This window comes from Anopheles merus, chromosome 2L (genome assembly GCF_017562075.2).
Source record: "Anopheles merus strain MAF chromosome 2L, AmerM5.1, whole genome shotgun sequence".
NCBI classification, from domain to species: Eukaryota; Metazoa; Arthropoda; class Insecta; order Diptera; family Culicidae; genus Anopheles; species Anopheles merus.
Genome location: NC_054083.1, coordinates 23,430,216 through 23,453,752, shown reverse-complemented (window position 1 = coordinate 23,453,752; position 23,537 = coordinate 23,430,216). Strand labels below are relative to the sequence as shown.

At 40.9% G+C, this 23,537-nt stretch overlaps 2 protein-coding genes across 6 annotated transcripts; both read right to left on the bottom strand.

The window, feature by feature from the left end:
* Positions 1–1,638: 1,638 nt before the first annotated feature.
* On the bottom strand, positions 1,639–6,302 carry LOC121594193. Of its 2 annotated transcripts, none has more exons than XM_041917235.1 (2): positions 5,579–6,302; positions 1,639–5,504 (listed from the first exon to the last, which is right to left on the bottom strand). In XM_041917235.1, exon 2 carries the CDS (start codon positions 2,937–2,939, stop codon positions 1,902–1,904), a length of 1,038 nt encoding a protein of 345 aa, XP_041773169.1. In that variant the 5' UTR covers positions 2,940–5,504; positions 5,579–6,302; the 3' UTR covers positions 1,639–1,901. The 2 variants fall into 2 exon arrangements, with proteins under 2 accessions (XP_041773169.1, XP_041773170.1); XM_041917236.1 differs by having other exon boundaries at positions 2,445–5,504.
* Positions 6,303–9,561: 3,259 nt separating this feature from the next.
* On the bottom strand, positions 9,562–20,443 carry LOC121594189. Of its 4 annotated transcripts, XM_041917223.1 has the most exons (3): positions 20,330–20,443; positions 12,649–13,240; positions 11,537–12,574 (listed from the first exon to the last, which is right to left on the bottom strand). In XM_041917223.1, exons 1-3 carry the CDS (start codon positions 20,396–20,398, stop codon positions 12,459–12,461), a joined length of 777 nt encoding a protein of 258 aa, XP_041773157.1. In that variant the 5' UTR covers positions 20,399–20,443; the 3' UTR covers positions 11,537–12,458. The 4 variants fall into 4 exon arrangements, with proteins under 4 accessions (XP_041773156.1, XP_041773157.1, XP_041773155.1 ...); XM_041917222.1 differs by having other exon boundaries at positions 9,562–13,240; XM_041917221.1 differs by lacking the exons at positions 11,537–12,574; positions 12,649–13,240 and adding an exon at positions 14,269–19,663 and having other exon boundaries at positions 19,749–20,443.
* Between the last annotated feature and the right edge of the window lie 3,094 nt (positions 20,444–23,537).

Genomic DNA, 23,537 nt, shown 5'->3' with positions numbered 1-23,537 from the left:
GGAGTTCCCTAAACGTAGCGCACAAAAGTCTTGCAAAAATTGGCAGAAACGGCTATTATATTTCTATTTCTGGAGTTTCAGGGCTATGTAGTTGTCAGATTATTCACTCATTTGTCATATTCGCACATTCAGTTACATCATTTTTGTCATCTGCACCCAACATTTTTTATAATTTGTGAAGATGGAGATTAAAGATCTTCCAAATACTTACTTACTCATCCGGCGATACGGTCTCGCGTCTTTAATCCTCCAAATAGGGAGTAATAAATTTACTTTTTAGACAATATATTTTTGAATATCTCTTTAAAAATGAATTCATTTTTAATTGTGGATTTATTTTCTATACAATATTGTTTTTTAAGTAAATAAATTTTTGATAGAAATGCTTATCTGTTACTAATTCAATTCTTGGCGCTGTTACAGTAGATCCATATATTTATTTATTCCATTTATATATATATTATTCCATTTTCGTAATCTCCACTGTGTGGGTTAACTTGCCTTATTTATTATCTGCAGTTTGTGTAATTTTTGCACTTATGTTTCTTAGAATGTCGAAGAACTCTTTAGCACCAGCTAAATTGTTTATCTCTATCAATATCTGCATAGAAACCCGTGGCTCGTCTAAAGTAGAAGATTGAAGAATTTTTTGGATTCGAGGAAGATTGTCTTTAGTCGTTTCTTCTACGGGATGGCCCAATTCGTACTCAATTAATGCCTTCGATAATTGCAAGTCATTGCATTTTAGTGATAAAACAACCAGATCATCCTCGTCATCTCCATCGATGGAAGTTATCCCACGAACTTGTTTTTCGTGCAGTACGCCCAGAAAACGTTTGGCCCACAGTACCTGGTGTTCACAAATGGCAGTGCGAAGTGCAATTCTACTAGTCGGTATCATTTCGAGTTTAGGATTGTATTCCAATATCAAATTAAGCATCGCAACGGAACCGACTTCAGCTGCATATGCCAACGGTGTGCAACCGTTAACATCTACCATATCTATCAGGCGGCTATCGTAGTCTAGAAGCATTTCCATCATATGTACTGAATTCGCCAACTGTGTGCACGCCACTATGTGCGCCACAGTTTTACCGTCGCTGTATGTGGTAGTTAAGTCTATATTGAGCTGTAAGAAGCATTTTACAGCAATCATGTGTCCATTAACAGCGGCACCGACCAGCAGCTGATGCTTATATACTGCATCCTTCAATGTAGATCCCTCGGCATCTCGCAAATCATGTCGCAGACATTCATCGATTAAGTAAATTGCCACTTCCGGCATGGCAAAGTTTCGTAGGGCTCCATTGATTGGTGTGTCTCCGCATGCGTCTACTACGAGAGGGCTTGCGCCATTCTTTACGAGTAGTTGTATCATTTCTTGATCCACTTCCCACATCATTGCTTCATGCACTGTTTGCCCAGCTAATACTTGAACATTTAAGATGGGTGACAGATCGATGGCACTATCTGGTGGGTAGATATCGTACGCACAAATCCAGTCTTCCCATCGCCAGAAATGCACGGTTCGATTGCCTTTAGTAAACGTTGCATGTACTGCTGTGTGTTTGTTGAATATTTCATTTGCAATGGTTTGTACATCCTGCAGGTTATCAATAAGCCTGGTGGTATCTTTGATCATGAACTCTACTGCCGCTGGTTGGGATATTTCTTCAGAAGGAAACACAGAAAAGTGAACCATCACTTCACCGCAAACGATTGTAAACTCCTGCCAACACATTTCATTCGAACTCGCAAACAGGTGGGTCATTCTGTTGATCATCTTGTCACAGCATGTCCGCACATCCCATTGTTCATGCTCGGTATCGAGTCGAACGATCGAAGAACCGATCTGGAACACAATCCCTTGAAGAATTCCACTATCGTTGAGGTTCCTCATGTCATGAGAGCGGCTGAGTAGTGTCCGAAGGATTGATTTGTCGTTCGATTGTATGGCACAGCATAAGGAAGTATTGCTCGACGAACGCGATCGTTTTCCAGCGTTGCAGCACATTGATAACTAAAGTGCAGTGATCAGAATTGAGAGTAAATGTCTTAGACAGCTGATCATCGATGTCACTCCATATTGCATTCCAAGAGGGTTGGTCGCCTCCTTGAAGTATTATTTCGTGCAGAATCGAGGTGCAATCGAGCCACCCGAAACCTAGCAGGCGTAACGTTGCAATCATTCTAGGAGTATCTGTACTATAGCGTATAGCCACAGCAAGAGGATGCGTCATGCTTGTGCAGTAGACCGCAAGGTTTACGAGTTCAATTTTTCCAATGAGCTGAACTTGATCACAAGTGACAAGCAAGAGTAGAGTGTTTGCGTCCACACTTTTAAAGTCAGACATAAACACATCAGCGGCTGCTTTTGTCTCTAACAGAGTTCTTACGCAACGCCACCGGCAATATAAAGCAGCTCGATGAAGGGCAGTGGAAAGAACCGTACAATCTTTGATAGGATAATCTTCTAGCAATTGCTTTAACACGTTGTCTCTGCCATGAAGTGCAGCAGTTATGATACACACTTTAAGAGCTTTGGCGGTACGCTTTAGCGTGTCTTGAAGCAAATATTCTACCGCCTTTTCGTTGTGTACCTTTACAGCTGTTTCTAGCAGAGTCACGTACTCTTTTGCATCGAGTTTAGTCTTGACTGCAATAGCAGGCAGCAGATCATTCCAATGCATGATGATCGCGTGCTCCATATCATTCGCCTGTAGACGGAATGTGTTCTGCACCAACAACTCGACTACCGAGTACATTCCACGTATCATCGCATGGCTTACTGTAGATTGTTCGGGATTCTTAATATAACTAGAAATCATTTCCCGAGCACATGACTCATTACCGTAATCGAGAAATAGATTTAGATATACTTGTTTGTCTCGCCAGGATATTGCAGTCATCGTTTTAGCTAAAACTCGAGATAAAAACATCGGCCAAGCAAAAACATTCTCTGGAACTCTGTTCACGGTTTCGATTGTACTCTCCAGATTGCATTCGTTTTTAACTACTGTTTTAATGCTGAAAAGCTCAACAACTTTTTCATATTCTTGCCGATCAAGCGCTTTCTGCCAGATTATGTCTGGACAGTGATTGTAATCAGCGAAAGTTGGAAAATAACGACCCAAAAGGTTAATGACGGCTGAATTCGAAAGACAAAACCGTCAAACATGCTGTAGCAGGTAGTTTACCCGTTCACGCTGGTGGAAAGGGGAAGTACAAAACAACTTGCGCAAATCTCCTCCAGTTTGCATTATTCTGTGTACCTGGTCTACATCATCTAATTTAACTGCTGTCAGTAGTCGATGCTGATCGTCGATCCACTCGTATGTGTCTTCTATAGCGGGGAAGCTGAACTCGATCTGATCGCCTTGCCTTTCATCGAATAAGTAATGTGTCTTGTGAGCCAATATGAATGCATTGATCACTATCTTTTCATCTCCTCCGTCTGTTAGAACGTTGTATGACAGGTTATCGTGTGCAAGGAGATTGCGATAGCTTTTCCCGATGATCATCGGTAGGCGATGCTTTAGGTAATGGAAACTATCTCCAAAGTATCCGACTGCAGTCAACATTTCGCAGATTTCCTGTTGATAATACTGAATGGAGGCATTGACCAGCGGATAATCATTTTTTATCATGATGGCAATATCCTCCACCTTTCGGATGCCGTGTATCTCAAGCAACGATCGTAACTTTTTCCGTCGATTGTCAAACAGCTGCTGCAAAAGAGCCTGATCACGCACTCTTAGCTCGGCTGCCAGTGGGATATTCCATGGTAATTGATGTTTTTTGCAGAACGTTTGAAGTGCTTTCCACTTATGGTCCAGAAGGAACATGTTATCATAGTACGGTCGCAACATAGTATTGAGCTCCTCGAGCATGGTCTCATCGATGCTGTTAGCTATTCTGAAGTCGAAGGTAAGCTTCCTAGTGTGGTCGATGCAATTGTGTGCAGAACCCATTGCTTGCTGAATTGTTCGTAGATTTCCGCTCACCGTATCTGGATCAATTGCAGACAGCGAAGGAAAAAGCGTTGAAATATTTATCCGCTCAAGTGTAGAAGAATTCCATGTGCTACACATCCTTTGCAGCATTTTATTTGGATAACACAATTCCAGCTTCCATCTTAGCAATCGTCGAATAGTGGTGATATCGTTGCAGGCAAAGCAAGTTTGGCGCAAACTCGAGAACGGTACTCTATTCTGTGTATGTATCATTGCCAACCACTCTTTAATCATCGCACACTGTTGTATTAACTGCAGCTCTACTTGTTCAAAAAGAGCTGCATGCTTCACTGGCCGTTTAGGATTTGGCGTTTTATGGTTAAAAAAATATTCCACCTCTGCGTACCAATGTGTTTCTTCACCGGAGGCATCTATCTCAATATTAGCATACTGTAACAGCGATCGTAACGCTTCCAACGAAGCACACCGATATAGCATCCCACAGAAGGTGCGTCGGATACCAGCAAGTGCAGAAATAAACAAAATACGTAACTTTAATAAGAAAGGTACCACTTGTTCGGACACCTCCTTCAATATTTCTCTCTCCATATCATACGTTATGGACAGTCTCGCTAGGGAAAATTGCTTCGCGTAGACATTGCGAAGAAAGATGGTACAATCTGTAAACTGACAAGTTAGGAATTTTTGAAACATTAGATAAATCCATTTGTTGGGCATATTAGGGGTACTGTTCGTGTTTTTCACCGATTCGCCGAGCACCGATAGTGCGCGTTTTACACAACCAAAAGATACTTCCGGATGTTCCAGGGAAGCTTTGTCCATGTCCGAAAAGCAGTTGTGAATTTTCCAGAGTGAATAAAACTGTTTACCGTGCTTGTAGCATTTCCGTAGCTTTCTTATAGATCGTCGATCCTTGCCACCCATAAACGCTTCCATGTTGAACGATTCATTGGCGACGATGCCCGTTACAGCTGTGTCGATTAATGTATTGCTTTTCATTTGTGCGATCAAGCGATCAGCAACGTTTGCTGGATGTAACGCGCTTGGTATATGATTTTTAATAGCCGCGACAAGATGCTCTCTACATTCCTTCACAAGCTGTTTCATTTCAGGAATCTTTGAAGTGGCCCACTGTTTGTCATATTTCTTCATTGTTTTGAACAGTTCCACTACGACCGTAAAGGATGGCCTCGTTCTCTTTTGGTGAAGTTGCTTAGCAAGATACGCTTTGTTAGGAATATTCGCTATTTCTAGTCTCTCTACGAGTATCTCGAAAAAACTTGCTATGCTATTATTGGTCCACGAATCTGAGGCATTTCTTATTGCCTTGAGGTCTTCTTCTATTTTTTCAAGATTTTCTTTAATGCATTCTACTTGCCTGACAATCGTGCGCACAAACTCCATCACAAGACATTTATTCACTATCAGGCGAAACATAAAATATTCTCTTGGATGGTGAAAGATGGTTAAAAATATTGCCAAACAAAAGATCATCTCTCGCATCGGCAGGTGCTTGACGAACGGTTTGTACTGCAGGAAGTAGAGATGGTTATGAATTACCTTCAATCGTTGCAATAAACGGTCGTCAATGTCTGCATAATTACCAGTATCGTACTTATCGGCTATAACGCTCCAACAATCACTTATCACTTTGATGTGCTTCTTCCACTCATGGTGCGTCGTTTGTCCTGGAAGGAATTTGTAATCACCCGATAAATGCCGATGGCCATAGTCGGCGAGCTTCCACTGTACGAACACCCGTAGATCAAAGTCAATTTTCACATTTTTGATATTTATCTGAATCAGGGCGTTGGCTAGTGGTTGAAACAATGCTGCTCCGTCGAGTTTCTTTAGAGCTATATAAAGCTTAAGTAATTGCAACGAGTTTTGTCTTAATATTCTATAGCATGCGGTTTCCTCATCCACTCCATGGATCTCAAGCTCAATTAACTTTTCCACAAACTTAGGATTGTCGGTATGCTTCTCGGCTATGCTGGCTAGTACTGAGCGGCCCTTGCTGTCAACCATTTGGCAATCGTACAATCCGCTGGACAGCAGACATTCCACCAATCCAAGATAACTCACGTCGCCAGTTTGAACGCACCAAATTAACGGAGAAACTCCGTAGGTCGATTCAAAGCACAGCACAGTTTCGATGGTGGCCATTCGCAAGGCATCCGCTAGCATGGTCTCATCCTTGCTCGAGATGGCTTCGAAGAGTGCAGAAATGCTGGACAATGAAAGCGTGTCTCGACCACCCATGATAGTGAGGACCGATGTCAAATGTTCGAGGTGTTCAAATACGACTGCACAGTTTGTGGAACAAATACGGTGTACATATCTTAAAAATCAATAAAACCGAAAAGCTAGCTACGTAGATAACGTTAAACTTGCTTAAACAAATTATCCATGTGATAAAAAATATTTACAAGATTACGCGTCTGAATTTTGAGTTCAACCAATATCAGCTTTTTATTTAAACCAGGCTTATATGGGTTTACGAGATTAGTTTTGCTCACGCATGCGGATAATCAGCATTTGATAAGGAAAGACACTGCCCACCGTAGAGATGGAAATTGAATCATTGGATGTTATGCTTGACAGGAGCCGACGCATCTTCTGTACTGCAACGACGAGTAGGCTCTCTAATGATAGTAAATATGAGCGAATAGTGTTATTACTATTACCCTTTGATACCTTGACATCTGATTACTTCTTGACACTAGCTCAAAGGCATTTTTTCTATACAGATGCCCACTGATATATTGACTATTTGGGACCGCAAAAATGTCCCACAGCCAAAAATGTGAATATTTCTCAATATAAAGTGTGTTTCCGAAGTTGAAGTGTCAAAATCTTTGATAACGTGTTTTGTTATTTAAAATAATATTAGATAATTTATTAGTTTTACTTCAAAAATAGTTTACACGATATTAATATTCAAGATTGGGCAGTAGGGGAATCTTTTCAAATGTGTATATCAATGTATAATATCAATACTTACTAACTTACCACGCCTCCTCTGTCCTTGTGGATATCAATAAGACGCCTGTAATAGTTTTATCAAAAATAACTACATTGGTTTTTCGGACATAATATGGCAACTAAGGACATGCATCATAATGCTTTATATCTCCTTTGCAATTATCGTGTTGCAATCATGATTATAGTAATGCAGTTTAAGTAAATGAAAGAAAATTTCAAAACATAGCTTCGTGTTCTTTGTTTTAGTTTGTTTTTTTATTATAACTAAGTATTTGTATTCAATTCGCGCCATGAAGAGTAAACAAGTAGCCAAAAACAAAATGAATGAATCATTTCACCCCGATATGTAAGCGAGACGATTTTTCGAGAGACGATATCCTAGCCTTGCATCCAATCATTCTGTACGGTACGATGGCATTCGATGCAATGCAAACAATTTGAATATATTCATGACATGAATATGCTCCCTGTGAAACAGATGATTTTCTTATGGACTTCTGATCGAATATTATCACATGTCATCGATATTGTCTCCACTCTTCGGTGCTATTTGACGGTGTTTCTAAACGCACGGTAACGCGAACGTGAATCCAAAAGTTAGAGACAATATGGGGAGCTACTCTTGCGAGAACATTACTACGGTGTTGTAGGCCTTATCGGGATTAAACATTTCAGCAACATAATGAATCGTTTCGATTCGTGTTTGGTCGTCAGATCACCAGCACTCTGTATAATGGTATTAAAACGATCTAAATCACCTCTCGTAGGTTGCTTCGTTAAAGTATGACCTAATTCGTACTCGAGCAGCACCACTGATAGTTGCCAATCGTCCACATCGAGGGACAACATGATTAAATCCATATCAAACAACTTCGTAATTCCCTGGATGCCGTTCGCGGTGAGAAGTTCGATGAAACATTTGACCCATTGTGCGTGATGTGCCATGAGTGCATATTTAAGGGCATCCCGATTTGCTGATGTATTATCGAAGTCCGGCCTGTATTCCATGATTGTATGCAAAAGTTTGATGTTACCTACTTTGGCAGCCCAGCCCAACGGTGTGCAACCGTATGAGTCAACCAAGTTCAGCAAGCCTCTGTCCTGGTTGAGCAAGATTTTCATCAACGCAACAGAATTGTACATCGGTTTAACAGCCACTATGTGTGCAGGCGTTTGAAGATGGACATTCCGCGCCGTCACGTCGGCGTTGTTCCTTATCAAATACAGTATCGCATCTTCATGTCCCCAAATCGTAGCAGTATGAATAAGCTTATTTTTTCCATCCCCATCAGTCACCTCCGTTAGTGATGAACCCTCGACGCTACACAAACAACGCACAACACATTCCTTCATTAAGCACAACGCTAACTCAGGCTTCATAGGGTTCTGCAGGGCATGATGTATGGGCGTTTTTCCGAATTTATCTTTCAGCAAAGGATGGGCGCCGTTTTCCATCAGCAGTTTTAACGTTTCCACATCCGTTTCCTTTAAGGCAGCACAGTGTAAAACTGTTTTTCCGAAGAGTGCCGGTATGTTCACAAGAGGTGACAGATCGATGGCACTATCTGGTGGGTAAATATCGTATGCACAGGACAAGTCTTCCAAACGCCAGAAATGCACGGTTCGATTGCCTTTAGTAAACGTTGCATGTACTGCTGTGTGTTTGTTGAATATTTCATTTGCAATGGTTTGTACATCCTGCAGGTTATCAATAAGCCTGGTGTTATTCTTGAACTCTTGAACCCTGATCTTGAATTCTACCTCTATTGGTTGGGATATTTCTTCAGAAGGAAACACAGATAAGTGAACCACTACTTCACCGCAGACGCTTGTAAACTCCTGCCAACACATTTCATTCGAACTCGCAAACAGGTGGGTCATTCGGTTGATCATCTTGTCACAGCATGTCCGCACATCCCATTGTTCATGCTCGGTATCGAGTCGAACGATCGAAGAACCGATCTGGAACACAATCCCTTGAAGAATTCCACTATCGTTGAGGTTCCTCATGTCATGAGAGCGGCTGAGTAGTGTCCGAAGGATTGATTTGTCGTTCGATTGTATGGCACAGCATAAGGAAGTATTGCTCGATTTGATTTGCTCGACGAACGCGATCGTTTTCCAGCGTTGCAGCACATTGATGGCTAAAGTGCAGTGATCAGAATTGAGAGTAAATGTCTTAGACAGCTGATCATCGATGTCACTCCATATTGCATTCCAAGAGGGTTGGTCGCTTCCTTGAAGTATTATTTCGTGCAGAATCGTGGTGCAATCGAGCCACCCGAAACCTAGCAGACGTAACGTTGCAATCATTCTAGGAGTATCTGTACTATAGCGTATAGCCACAGCAAGAGGATGCGTCATGCTTGTGCAGTAGACCGCAAGGTTTACGAGTTCAATTTTTCCAATGAGCTGAACTTGATCACAAGTGACAAGCAAGAGTAGAGTGTTTGCGTCCACACTTTTAAAGTCAGACATAAACACATCAGCGGCTGCTTTTGTCTCTAACAGAGTTCTTACGCAACGCCACCGGCAATATAAAGCAGCTCGATGAAGGGCAGTGGAAAGAACCGTACAATCTTTGATAGGATAATCTTCTAGCAATTGCTTTAACACGTTGTCTCTGCCATGAAGTGCAGCAGTTTAAGAGCTTTGGCGGTACGCTTTAGCGTGTCTTGAAGCAAATATTCTACCGCCTTTTCGTTGTGTACCTTTACAGCTGTTTCTAGCAGAGTCACGTACTCTTTTGCATCGAGTTTAGTCTTGACTGCAATAGCAGGCAGCAGATCATTCCAATGCATGATGATCGCGTGCTCCATATCATTCGCCTGTAGACGGAATGTGTTCTGCACCAACAACTCGACTACCGAGTACATTCCACGTATCATCGCATGGCTTACTGTAGATTGTTCGGGATTCTTAATATAACTAGAAATCATTTCCCGAGCACATGACTCATTACCGTAATCGAGAAATAGATTTAGATATACTTGTTTGTCTCGCCAGGATATTGCAGTCATCGTTTTAGCTAAAACTCGAGATAAAAACATCGGCCAAGCAAAAACATTCTCTGGAACTCTGTTCACGGTTTCGATTGTACTCTCCAGATTGCATTCGTTTTTAACTACTGTTTTAATGCTGAAAAGCTCAACAACTTTTTCATATTCTTGCCGATCAAGCGCTTTCTGCCAGATTATGTCTGGACAGTGATTGTAATCAGCGAAAGTTGGAAAATAACGACCCAAAAGGTTAATGACGGCTGAATTCGAAAGACAAAACCGACAAACATGCTGTAGCAGGTAGTTTACCCGTTCACGCTGGTGGAAAGGGGAAGTACAAAACAACTTGCGCAAATCTCCTCCAGTTTGCATTATTCTGTGTACCTGGTCTACATCATCTAATTTAACTGCTGTCAGTAGTCGATGCTGATCGTCGATCCACTCGTATGTGTCTTCTATAGCGGGGAAGCTGAACTCGATCTGATCGCCTTGCCTTTCATCGAATAAGTAATGTGTCTTGTGAGCCAATATGAATGCATTGATCACTATCTTTTCATCTCCTCCGTCTGTTAGAACGTTGTATGACAGGTTATCGTGTGCAAGGAGATTGCGATAGCTTTTCCCGATGATCATCGGTAGGCGATGCTTTAGGTAATGGAAACTATCTCCAAAGTATCCGACTGCAGTCAACATTTCGCAGATTTCCTGTTGATAACACTGAATGGAGGCATTGACCAGCGGATAATCATTTTTTATCATGATGGCAATATCCTCCACCTTTCGGATGCCGTGTATCTCAAGCAACGATCGTAGCTTTTTCCGTCGATTGTCAAACAGCTGCTGCAAAAGAGCCTGATCACGCACTCTTAGCTCGGCTGCCAGTGGGATATTCCATGGTAATTGATGTTTTTTGCAGAACGTTTGAAGTGCTTTCCACTTATGGTCCAGAAGGAACATGTTATCATAGTACGGTCGCAACATAGTATTGAGCTCCTCGAGCATGGTCTCATCGATGCTGTTAGCTATTCTGAAGTCGAAGGTAAGCTTCCTAGTGTGGTCGATGCAATTGTGTGCAGAACCCATTGCTTGCTGAATTGTTCGTAGATTTCCGCTCACCGTATCTGGATCAATTGCAGACAGCGAAGGAAAAAGCGTTGAAATATTTATCCGCTCAAGTGTAGAAGAATTCCATGTGCTACACATCCTTTGCAGCATTTTATTTGGATAACACAATTCCAGCTTCCATCTTAGCAATCGTCGAATAGTGGTGATATCGTTGCAGGCAAAGCAAGTTTGGCGCAAACTCGAGAACGGTACTCTATTCTGTGTATGTATCATTGCCAACCACTCTTTAATCATCGCACACTGTTGTATTAACTGCAGCTCTACTTGTTCAAAAAGAGCTGCATGCTTCACTGGCCGTTTAGGATTTGGCGTTTTATGGTTAAAAAAATATTCCACCTCTGCGTACCAATGTGTTTCTTCACCGGAGGCATCTATCTCAATATTAGCATACTGTAACAGCGATCGTAACGCTTCCAACGAAGCACACCGATATAGCATCCCACAGAAGGTGCGTCGGATACCAGCAAGTGCAGAAATAAACAAAATACGTAACTTTAATAAGAAAGGTACCACTTGTTCGGACACCTCCTTCAATATTTCTCTCTCCATATCATACGTTATGGACAGTCTCGCTAGGGAAAATTGCTTCGCGTAGACATTGCGAAGAAAGATGGTACAATCTGTAAACTGACAAGTTAGGAATTTTTGAAACATTAGATAAATCCATTTGTTGGGCATATTAGGGGTACTGTTCGTGTTTTTCACCGATTCGCCGAGCACCGTTAGTGCGTGTTTTACACAACCAAAAGATACTTCCGGATGTTCCAGGGAAGCTTTGTCCATGTCCGAAAAGCAGTTGTGAATTTTCCAGAGTGAATAAAACTGTTTACCGTGCTTGTAGCATTTCCGTAGCTTTCTTATAGATCGTCGATCCTTGCCACCCATAAACGCTTCCATGTTGAACGATTCATTGGCGACGATGCCCGTTACAGCTGTGTCGATTAATGTATTGCTTTTCATTTGTGCGATCAAGCGATCAGCAACGTTTGCTGGATGTAACGCGCTTGGTATATGATTTTTAATAGCCGCGACAAGATGCTCTCTACATTCCTTCACAAGCTGTTTCATTTCAGGAATCTTTGAAGTGGCCCACTGTTTGTCATATTTCTTCATTGTTTTGAACAGTTCCACTACGACCGTAAAGGATGGCCTCGTTCTCTTTTGGTGAAGTTGCTTAGCAAGATACGCTTTGTTAGGAATATTCGCTATTTCTAGTCTCTCTACGAGTATCTCGAAAAAACTTGCTATGCTATTATTGGTCCACGAATCTGAGGCATTTCTTATTGCCTTGAGGTCTTCTTCTATTTTTTCAAGATTTTCTTTAATGCATTCTACTTGCCTGACAATCGTGCGCACAAACTCCATCACAAGACATTTATTCACTATCAGGCGAAACATAAAATAATCTCTTGGATGGTGAAAGATGGTTAAAAATATTGCCAAACAAAAGATCATCTCTCGCATCGGCAGGTGCTTGACGAACGGTTTGTACTGCAGGAAGTAGAGATGGTTATGAATTACCTTCAATCGTTGCAATAAACGGTCGTCAATGTCTGCATAATTACCAGTATCGTACTTATCGGCTATAACGCTCCAACAATCACTTATCACTTTGATGTGCTTCTTCCACTCATGGTGCGTCGTTTGTCCTGGAAGGAATTTGTAATCACCCGATAAATGCCGATGGCCATAGTCGGCGAGCTTCCACTGTACGAACACCCGTAGATCAAAGTCAATTTTCACATTTTTGATATTTATCTGAATCAGGGCGTTGGCTAGTGGTTGAAACAATGCTGCTCCGTCGAGTTTCTTTAGAGCTATATAAAGCTTAAGTAATTGCAACGAGTTTTGTCTTAATATTCTATAGCATGCGGTTTCCTCATCCACTCCATGGATCTCAAGCTCAATTAACTTTTCCACAAACTTAGGATTGTCGGTATGCTTCTCGGCTATGCTGGCTAGTACTGAGCGGCCCTTGCTGTCAACCATTTGGCAATCGTACAATCCGCTGGACAGCAGACATTCCACCAATCCAAGATAACTCACGTCGCCAGTTTGAACGCACCAAATTAACGGAGAAACTCCGTAGGTCGATTCAAAGCACAGCACAGTTTCGATGGTGGCCATTCGCAAGGCATCCGCTAGCATGGTCTCATCCTTGCTCGAGATGGCTTCGAAGAGTGCAGAAATGCTGGACAATGAAAGCGTGTCTCGACCACCCATGATAGTGAGGACCGATGTCAAATGTTCGAGGTGTTCAAATACGACTGCACAGTTTGTGGAACAAATACGGTGTACATATCTTAAAAATCAATAAAACCGAAAAGCTAGCTACGTAGATAACGTTAAACTTGCTTAAACAAATTATCCATGTGATAAAAAATATTTACAAGATTACGCGTCTGAATTTTGAGTTCAACCAATATCAGCTTTTTATTTAAACCAGGCTTATATGGGTTTACGAGATTAGTTTTGCTCACGCATGCGGATAATCAGCATTTGATAAGGAAAGACACTGCCCACCGTAGAGATGGAAATTGAATCATTGGATGTTATGCTTGACAGGAGCCGACGCATCTTCTGTACTGCAACGACGAGTAGGCTCTCTAATGATAGTAAATATGAGCGAATAGTGTTATTACTATTACCCTTTGATACCTTGACATCTGATTACTTCTTGACACTAGCTCAAAGGCATTTTTTCTATACAGATGCCCACTGATATATTGACTATTTGGGACCGCAAAAATGTCCCACAGCCAAAAATGTGAATATTTCTCAATATAAAGTGTGTTTCCGAAGTTGAAGTGTCAAAATCTTTGATAACGTGTTTTGTTATTTAAAATAATATTAGATAATTTATTAGTTTTACTTCAAAAATAGTTTACACGATATTAATATTCAAGATTGGGCAGTAGGGGAATCTTTTCAAATGTGTATATCAATGTATAATATCAATACTTACTAACTTACCACGCCTCCTCTGTCCTTGTGGATATCAATAAGACGCCTGTAATAGTTTTATCAAAAATAACTACATTGGTTTTTCGGACATAATATGGCAACTAAGGACATGCATCATAATGCTTTATATCTCCTTTGCAATTATCGTGTTGCAATCATGATTATAGTAATGCAGTTTAAGTAAATGAAAGAAAATTTCAAAACATAGCTTCGTGTTCTTTGTTTTAGTTTGTTTTTTTATTATAACTAAGTATTTGTATTCAATTCGCGCCATGAAGAGTAAACAAGTAGCCAAAAACAAAATGAATGAATCATTTCACCCCGATATGTAAGCGAGACGATTTTTCGAGAGACGATATCCTAGCCTTGCATCCAATCATTCTGTACGGTACGATGGCATTCGATGCAATGCAAACAATTTGAATATATTCATGACATGAATATGCTCCCTGTGAAACAGATGATTTTCTTATGGACTTCTGATCGAATATTATCACATGTCATCGATATTGTCTCCACTCTTCGGTGCTATTTGACGGTGTTTCTAAACGCACGGTAACGCGAACGTGAATCCAAAAGTTAGAGACAATATGGGGAGCTACTCTTGCGAGAACATTACTACGGTGTTGTAGGCCTTATCGGGATTAAACATTTCAGCAACATAATGAATCGTTTCGATTCGTGTTTGGTCGTCAGATCACCAGCACTCTGTATAATGGTATTAAAACGATCTAAATCACCTCTCGTAGGTTGCTTCGTTAAAGTATGACCTAATTCGTACTCGAGCAGCACCACTGATAGTTGCCAATCGTCCACATCGAGGGACAACATGATTAAATCCATATCAAACAACTTCGTAATTCCCTGGATGCCGTTCGCGGTGAGAAGTTCGATGAAACATTTGACCCATTGTGCGTGATGTGCCATGAGTGCATATTTAAGGGCATCCCGATTTGCTGATGTATTATCGAAGTCCGGCCTGTATTCCATGATTGTATGCAAAAGTTTGATGTTACCTACTTTGGCAGCCCAGCCCAACGGTGTGCAACCGTATGAGTCAACCAAGTTCAGCAAGCCTCTGTCCTGGTTGAGCAAGATTTTCATCAACGCAACAGAATTGTACATCGGTTTAACAGCCACTATGTGTGCAGGCGTTTGAAGATGGACATTCCGCGCCGTCACGTCGGCGTTGTTCCTTATCAAATACAGTATCGCATCTTCATGTCCCCAAATCGTAGCAGTATGAATAAGCTTATTTTTTCCATCCCCATCAGTCACCTCCGTTAGTGATGAACCCTCGACGCTACACAAACAACGCACAACACATTCCTTCATTAAGCACAACGCTAACTCAGGCTTCATAGGGTTCTGCAGGGCATGATGTATGGGCGTTTTTCCGAATTTATCTTTCAGCAAAGGATGGGCGCCGTTTTCCATCAGCAGTTTTAACGTTTCCACATCCGTTTCCTTTAAGGCAGCACAGTGTAAAACTGTTTTTCCGAAGAGTGCCGGTATGTTCACAAGAGGTGACAGATCGATGGCACTATCTGGTGGGTAAATATCGTATGCACTGGACAAGTCTTCCAAACGCCAGAAATGCACGGTTCGATTGCCTTTAGTAAACGTTGCATGTACTGCTGTGTGTTTGTTGAATATTTCATTTGCAATGGTTTGTACATCCTGCAGGTTATCAATAAGCCTGGTGTTATTCTTGAACTCTTGAACCCTGATCTTGAATTCTACCTCTATTGGTTGGGATATTTCTTCAGAAGGAAACACAGATAAGTGAACCACTACTTCACCGCAGACGCTTGTAAACTCCTGCCAACACATTTCATTCGAACTCGCAAACAGGTGGGTCATTCGGTTGATCATCTTGTCACAGCATGTCCGCACATCCCATTGTTCATGCTCGGTATCGAGTCGAACGATCGAAGAACCGATCTGGAACACAATCCCTTGAAGAATTCCACTATCGTTGAGGTTCCTCATGTCATGAGAGCGGCTGAGTAGTGTCCGAAGGATTGATTTGTCGTTCGATTGTATGGCACAGCATAAGGAAGTATTGCTCGATTTGATTTGCTCGACGAACGCGATCGTTTTCCAGCGTTGCAGCACATTGATAACTAAAGTGCAGTGATCAGAATTGAGAGTAAATGTCTTAGACAGCTGATCATCGATGTCACTCCATATTGCATTCCAAGAGGGTTGGTCGCTTCCTTGAAGTATTATTTCGTGCAGAATCGTGGTGCAATCGAGCCACCCGAAACCTAGCAGACGTAACGTTGCAATCATTCTAGGACTAGCTTTTACATATTCTACGGCCAACGCCAGTGGATGGTATTTAATAATCTTGTAATTGAACTTGTAAAGTGATACTATCTTTCTAATCAATCGTGACTGACCAAGCGTGACAAATCCTAGTAGGATGTCTGTCATTCTAGCGTCACAGGCAGATTCCAGCTTTTCTGATCCTACTGCTTCGAACAATAATCGCGTCGTTATCCAGTGTTTGGTAGCGGCGGCTTCGCGAAGCGCTTCTAGTAAAGTGATGGACACTGGTGTAAAAAAATGACTCAACAAATACTTTAAAATGTTATTCCGTCCGTGAAGTGCAGCAGTTATGATACATACTTTAAGAGCTTTGGCGGTACGCTTTAGCGTGTCTTGAAGCAAATATTTTACCGCCTTTTCGTTGTGTACTTTTACAGCTGTTTCTAGCAGAGTCACGTACTCTTGAGCATCGAGCTCAGTCTTGACTGCAATAGCAGGCAGCAGATCGTTCCAATGCATAATGATCGCCTGCTCCATATCATTTGTCTGTAGACGGGACGTGTTCTGCACCAACAACTCGACAACCGAGTACATTCCACGTATCATCGCATGGCTTACTGTATGTTGGCTGGGAATCTGAATATAGTTAGAAATCATTTCCCGGGCACATGACTCATTACCGTAGTCGAGAAATAGATTTAGATAATCTTGTTTACATTGCAAGGGTAATCTAGCAATAAAATCCGATGAAAATTTTGATAGCAGCATCGGCCAGGAAAACACCCTCTTATCAAACTCCATTTCAGGTAAGCTGCAATAAAGATCAACCACCTGATGGAAATCGCTTCGTTCAAGAGCATTTTGCAACATAATCTCGGGATGGTGATATGTTTTTGCAAAAGAGGGAAAATAACGGCCCAATAGTTGTATTACGGGTGAATTAGGTCGGCAAAAGCGATGGACAACCTTCGTGAGATCAACATAACAGGGTTGGTGTTGATCCGGTTGTAGTGCATAATAGAAATGGCTCTTTATTTCTCCACCGGCCTGCATCATCACTTGCAGCAGTTGTGAGTCGTCCGATTTCAAGACTTCTAATAATTTTTCTTGTTTTGCGACCCACCGAAAAATGTCCTCGGGAGTAGGAAAGCTTAGTTCCATGGTATTGCTGCATTGTGGTTTGTTATTGGCTGTGGGGAAGAGAGTTATTTTCGTGTTGGCTAAGACGAACGCATTAATGAGCAGCTTTTCCTCTCCACTGTCGCTGAGTATATCGTAGGACAAGGCATCGTGTGCAAGAAGATTGCGATAGCTTTTCCCCATGATCATCGGTATGCGATGCTTTAGATAGTAGAAGTTATCTCCAAAGTATCCGACCGTGGTCAAGATTTCGCAAACTTCAAGTTGAATGTACTCGAGCGCAGCAATAATGCAGGGGGAGATAGTTTTTATACAGCTTGCAATGTCTTCCACCTCTCGTATATTCCCTATTTCGAGGATCGTTCGTAATCTATTCTGTCGCTCTTCAAACAACTGCTGCAGACGGGCCTCATCTTCCTCACGCAGACTGTGTACTTTATCGCTCGGCAGCAAAATGTGGTTCTGTTTGCAGAATTCATTTAGCGACTTCCATTTGTTATCGAGGAAGAACATGTTATCATAGTAAGATCGAAGTTTAGTATTAAGCGTCTGGTGTTTAGAGTCATCAGTCGCATCTACTCCAATTTGTTTGGCTAGCTGGCGCGTGTGTTCGATGCAACCGTAATAGTGAGCCGAGTCCATAGCCATCTGTATCATTTTAAGCTTGTTTGGCACGGTTGCAATGTTTATTGTCACTAATCGTGTATCGAGATTAACCATTGAGTTAATTTCTGTAGTAGAAGTATCCCATTCTTTGGCCATTCTTTGCAACAATCTGTTCGGATGGTATGATTCAAGCTTCCAACGAAGCAAACGTCGGATTGTAATGATATCGGTACAGGCAAAGCACGTTTTACGCAAATTCGAGATTGTTTCTTCCGTTTCCACCATTGTTCGCAACTCTTCGTTGAAAGCATATTGCTGAGTGAAATGTTGCTCGGCGTGTTTAAATTGAGCTTTCTGTCCAACGGGGCTATGTTCAAATTCTTTTAATAGCTTCTCTATATTGTCGAAATAATTTTTAACTTCTTTTAAACACTCCTTTAGCATTTTCGCTAAATCATCATTATTCTCTACGTATAGTAGCAGCAAGCGTAACGCCTGTACAGTATTACATTCATACAACAAACCGTAGAATGAGCGCCTGATATCGGCTCCCAGCACCGCGATCAACAGTAACAACATTACCCTCACGACGGTCATGTAGTACGGTAGATTGATTAATATATTTTCTTCCAAATTATCCGCAATCAAAAGCCTTTTCAGTGAAAATGCCTTTGCATACGTATTACGATGTGATATGTTAAATGTCGAAAGTTGCGGCATCAGTAATTTCTCTATAGTGTTGCGGATGCGTCCGTGCGGCATATTGGGTGTGCTTTTGGTGTTTTTCATCGTCTCACCTAAAACGGTAAGTGCTCTCTTTATGCACGAGACAAACACGGCCCCATTTTTGTGATTCAATTCACCCATCTGGGATAAACTACCGTAAATCTTGGTGAGCGAGTAGTATTGTTTCGTTTTATTGTAACACTTGAATATCCTTCGTACGGTACGTCGATCCTGTTTACTCATCAGATGCTCCATGCTGAAAGATTCGTCGGCCACGATCTGTGCTACCGATGTTTTGCCTTTCATGAGTTTGATCAATCGATCGGCAACATTCGCCGGGTGTGTGGTGCAAGGTATACGGCTTTTGACTAACGCGATCAAACGGTCTTTGCTTTCTTGTTTGAGATAATTTATTTCGTCGATCTTCTGTTGGGCCCATCGTTTGTTGCTCTTTTTAATTTGCTTCAAAAAGTCCACAATAAGATCATTCTCACATGCTTGGTTAAGACGAGTATCAGTTTTATATATAACGGCTGCCATCTTTTCGCAGAATTGATCTACGACATAGGACTTGTTAGGAACAGCCATGGTTTCCAGTTCCTCAGAAATACTTTCAATTATTGCATCCCTTTTTAAAACTTCAAGTGATTGATCATGATCCTGTACTATATCCTTTAACTTCGTTTCTATATCCAGAAGATTCCTTTTGATGTAATTTAATTGCGAAACGATCATGCGTAGAAACTGTACTATAACCCGTTTGTTCACTAGCATGCGATAGACCACGGAATCGACCTTAAATGATCGTAGAAATATCGCCAGACAAAATATCAGCTCTATCATCGGCAGGTGCTTAACGAACGGTTTGTACTGCAGAAAATAGAGATGGTTATGGATTACCGTCAGTCGTTGCAATAAACGATCGTCCATGTCTACATAATCTCTAGTATCATACTTTTCGGCTATAACGCTCCAACAATCACTTATCACTTTGATATGGCTCTTCCACTCATGCTGCGTCGTTTGTCCTGGAGGGGGTTGGTAATCACCTGATAAATGTCGATGGCCATAGTCAGCGAGCTTCCATTGCACGTATATTTTAAGTTCTGACGATAGTGGGAAGTTCTTTACCTCTAGCTGAATCAAAGCGTTGGCCAGTGATTGAAACAATGCTGCTCCGTCGAGTTTCTTTAGAGCTATATAAAGCATAAGTAATTGCAACGAGTTTTGTCTTAATATTCTATAGCATGCGGTTACCTCATCCACTCCATGGATCTCAAGCTCAATTAACTTTTCCACAAACTTAGGATTGTCGGTATGCTTCTCGGCTATGCTGGCTAGTACTGAGCGGCCCTTGCTGTCAACCATTTGGCAATCATACAATCCGCTGGACAGCAGACATTCCACCAATCCAAGATAACTCACGTCGCCAGTTTGAACACACCAAATTAACGGTGAAATTCCGTAAATCGCTTCAAAGGACAGCACAGTTTCGATGGTGGCCATTCGCAAGGCATCCGCTAGCATGGTCTCATCCTTGCTCGAGATGGCTTCGAAGAGTGCTGAAATGCACGATAGATCGGTTCGCGTTTCTTTAATACACATTTTAATCACTGGTGTATGGTCACGATAGATCGATTGCTGGAAGCGTACTGTGCGATTGAGCAAGTATCTTCACGGCTCAGGCGATTGTTCATGCGTACATGGCGCCAACTACAGTGGCTCACTTAATTGATTGTACACAAACATTCAAAATTCAAAACATGCAAAAAAATTAAAAGATACATATGTGATTATGTTGACGAATACAATACTATAGCAGTGAAAATTTGATTTTCATAACATAACTAACTTTGGACAATGTGAGTTCCGCAAAAGTTATAGAGTAAAAGAGACAGAGTATGTGGAGTAAATTAACAAAATAATCAATCAATCGGCTTCGAATCGTGGTGTTTTTCAACATTTTGGATAAATAACACATACTTAATGGAATGTTATAGTGATATTTTCTTTGTAATAATGCTTCTTTTTAAGAACTCAATCGATACTCAGACACTTAATACTTGAGAACTGGTCACAATATTTGCAAAAAAAGAAAATCTACGAAACAGTCGAGTGTACCATCATTTTAGTGCGTCACTGTGTAATAAACACTTTACGCATTTGATAAGATTATTGCTCATGCGCAAGTGCCTGCGTGTTCCCATTGATTGTTAGTTGTTTTTTTTTTTAATATAACCGGAGCTACGCAGACTACGCGGAATACACAGACAGGAATACCATTACCTACCGCACGAAAGAATCGCCGGGAGTAAAATCAATTATGTTTGGAATAGATCTGTATTATATGGTGGTTAACAGAAACTGTTTTTTTTGTTAATGTTCTAAAATACCAATGCTTATGTATATAATACCACGCACATATGTCGCAGGTTATTGTTTTTATAAAAATCTCCATAATTTGTGACGCCTAATGGTTTTCAAAACTTCTGTTGTTTTTTTTAACCGACTAGTTAATTTGGCCCGGTTACAGGGTTATGCAAGATAAAATTTGGGGTATATAATAATTCTTAGGTTATTATGCGTGTAACAGATTAAAAAAAAACAACGCAAACTCCATGTTCATATGGGACTAATCCCGATCCCATTAAAATTTTATAGAACTTATTCTGGTGCCGGAACTGATTCCATTCCGGTATAGGTGTTAGAATTTGTCATGAACCTGATTCTGAAATTGATCATAACCCCTTACTGGTCCTTTCACAGATCCTGATACCCATATCGGATTTGAACTATATCTTGACCGTATAGGGTAAACGTACCTATCGTACCGTACCGTACGTAGTGGTTGTAGTACCAATAGGTACGTGGTATGGCTAGTATGGTATGGCTCTAAAATGTGCTCCATACGACAATTTAAGTGTAATCAAGTTATTTACGTAAGGTACACTAAATAGGCATGTTCCAATAGTGGTCATAGTTATACAATTAGTAAAAACAGGACACTGTAGATTTTTTTCTGGGATATTGTTAACATTTCATATTGTTTTCACAAAAATAAGCAACAGAAATGAGTTACATTTAAGTAATCTACCAAAAAAGCCAAATTTCGCATATCCAATTAAGTCTACAATCGCTATACCGTTTTTTAAAAACATGTTCCATTTGCTATGTGTTAAAATTTTCACTTCCTGACTCTTTAAATCTATTAAAGCACATCTGTACCCCTACACATTGCACCACTATCGATACATTTACCCTACCGGTACTGAAATTGTACATAAACCGGTATAATGGCTCCAAAAACCGTACCGGTCTTGGAATTGATCGCGAACCCACACCAGAATCTACACTGAACCCATAACGATCCTGAAACTGATCCTGACCGCATGCAGATCCTGCAACATATACATACCTTTCGGTACTGGAAGTGAACTCCATACTGATCCTTTAACTGATTAAGAATCCATATCAGTCATGGAACAGATCCTGATTCCGGGCCCTGATACTGCTTCCTTTTATATTTCGAGACCTGAATGGTACCTGAATCTGACTAACTAATGGAACCATCCAGTCCAGTTTTCTTATTTCTTTTTCTTGTTGGATCGAGGAGTCCCGTGGTACTATCGTCAACTCGGTCGTCTTAACAACATGCCCATCCCATGGACCGTCACTCTTAGCAAGGATTGACTATCCTTCTAAGTGGTATCAAAAGCCTGTATAGGCCGGCATGACCCGTTACTCCTTAAAGTAGGTTATTTGTTTCAGTTACTTTTTTGTATGAATGTTCTCCCTACGTTTTCATGTATACGGATCCAGTTCTTTGGACCGCTTATTGAACTTTACTTACACGTCGAAGAAGACATTATTTAGCTATGCTTAAACCAAAAATTAGGCCCATGTATGGAAAAATCTTGAGAGACCACGCAAAACGTTCAATTATTCAATTCTGACTGTAATTTATATCATTTTTCTCCATACATTTTAAAACACTAAAAACTAAGTCGGCGCTGCGTTTTCTATAGTCGATGTGGTTCCCATTGTATGGATGTAAAATAAGCAAAAAGCATCAAAGCTGTCGTTGGAAAGTAACGCTGATCCGCCTTTACTAGAATTTTATAATAGAGATAATAGAGATAATAGAGATATGGGAATCGATAAATCCTGATCAGGTCGTTTATGAGTTAGAACATAATCAAGCTTCACTTGTTTCTTTGCTAGCGCACCATAGACAAATGCTTGGCGATTAACCATGACAATTACTCACTAGTTATCGCATTAGGTTTGCTTCACATCAATTTTGCAATATTCTGATCGTATATTTAAAAATTTTCAACAACTTTCTAGCCATTAAGCTCTGGATGTTTTTGAAATCTCACAAAATGGTTTAATATTATCTGGATCTTTTCTCAATTATTCTCATTCCAATTTATTAACTACGCCACCAATGCTCCAATATTACCTGCAATACGCTTTTCATACAGATGTCTCGGGTGATTGTAACAAATTATTGATTCGCGATCGCATATGCAGATGGTTGGTTGGTTGTTTTGTTTATAAAGACTTTGAGTCTCGCGACTACATTCGTCTCTCGTGTTGGTAGATGCTGCTGACCTTTCATGAACATCTCGCTTTTGTTGTATTCCGTATGTCTGGTTGTTTATGCTTATACTCATCTCTTGATGGGGGGTCCACTTCGAAATTGTCCCAGATGGTTGCATATTCCATATGGTTTCTATTTGCT

Coding starts and splice junctions, on each gene's coding strand:
- LOC121594189 (XM_041917220.1), bottom strand. CDS start 19,723: ATGGACGATCGTTTATTGCAACGACTGACGGTAATCCATAACCATCTC.
- LOC121594193 (XM_041917235.1), bottom strand. CDS start 2,939: ATGTTTTTATCTCGAGTTTTAGCTAAAACGATGACTGCAATATCCTGG.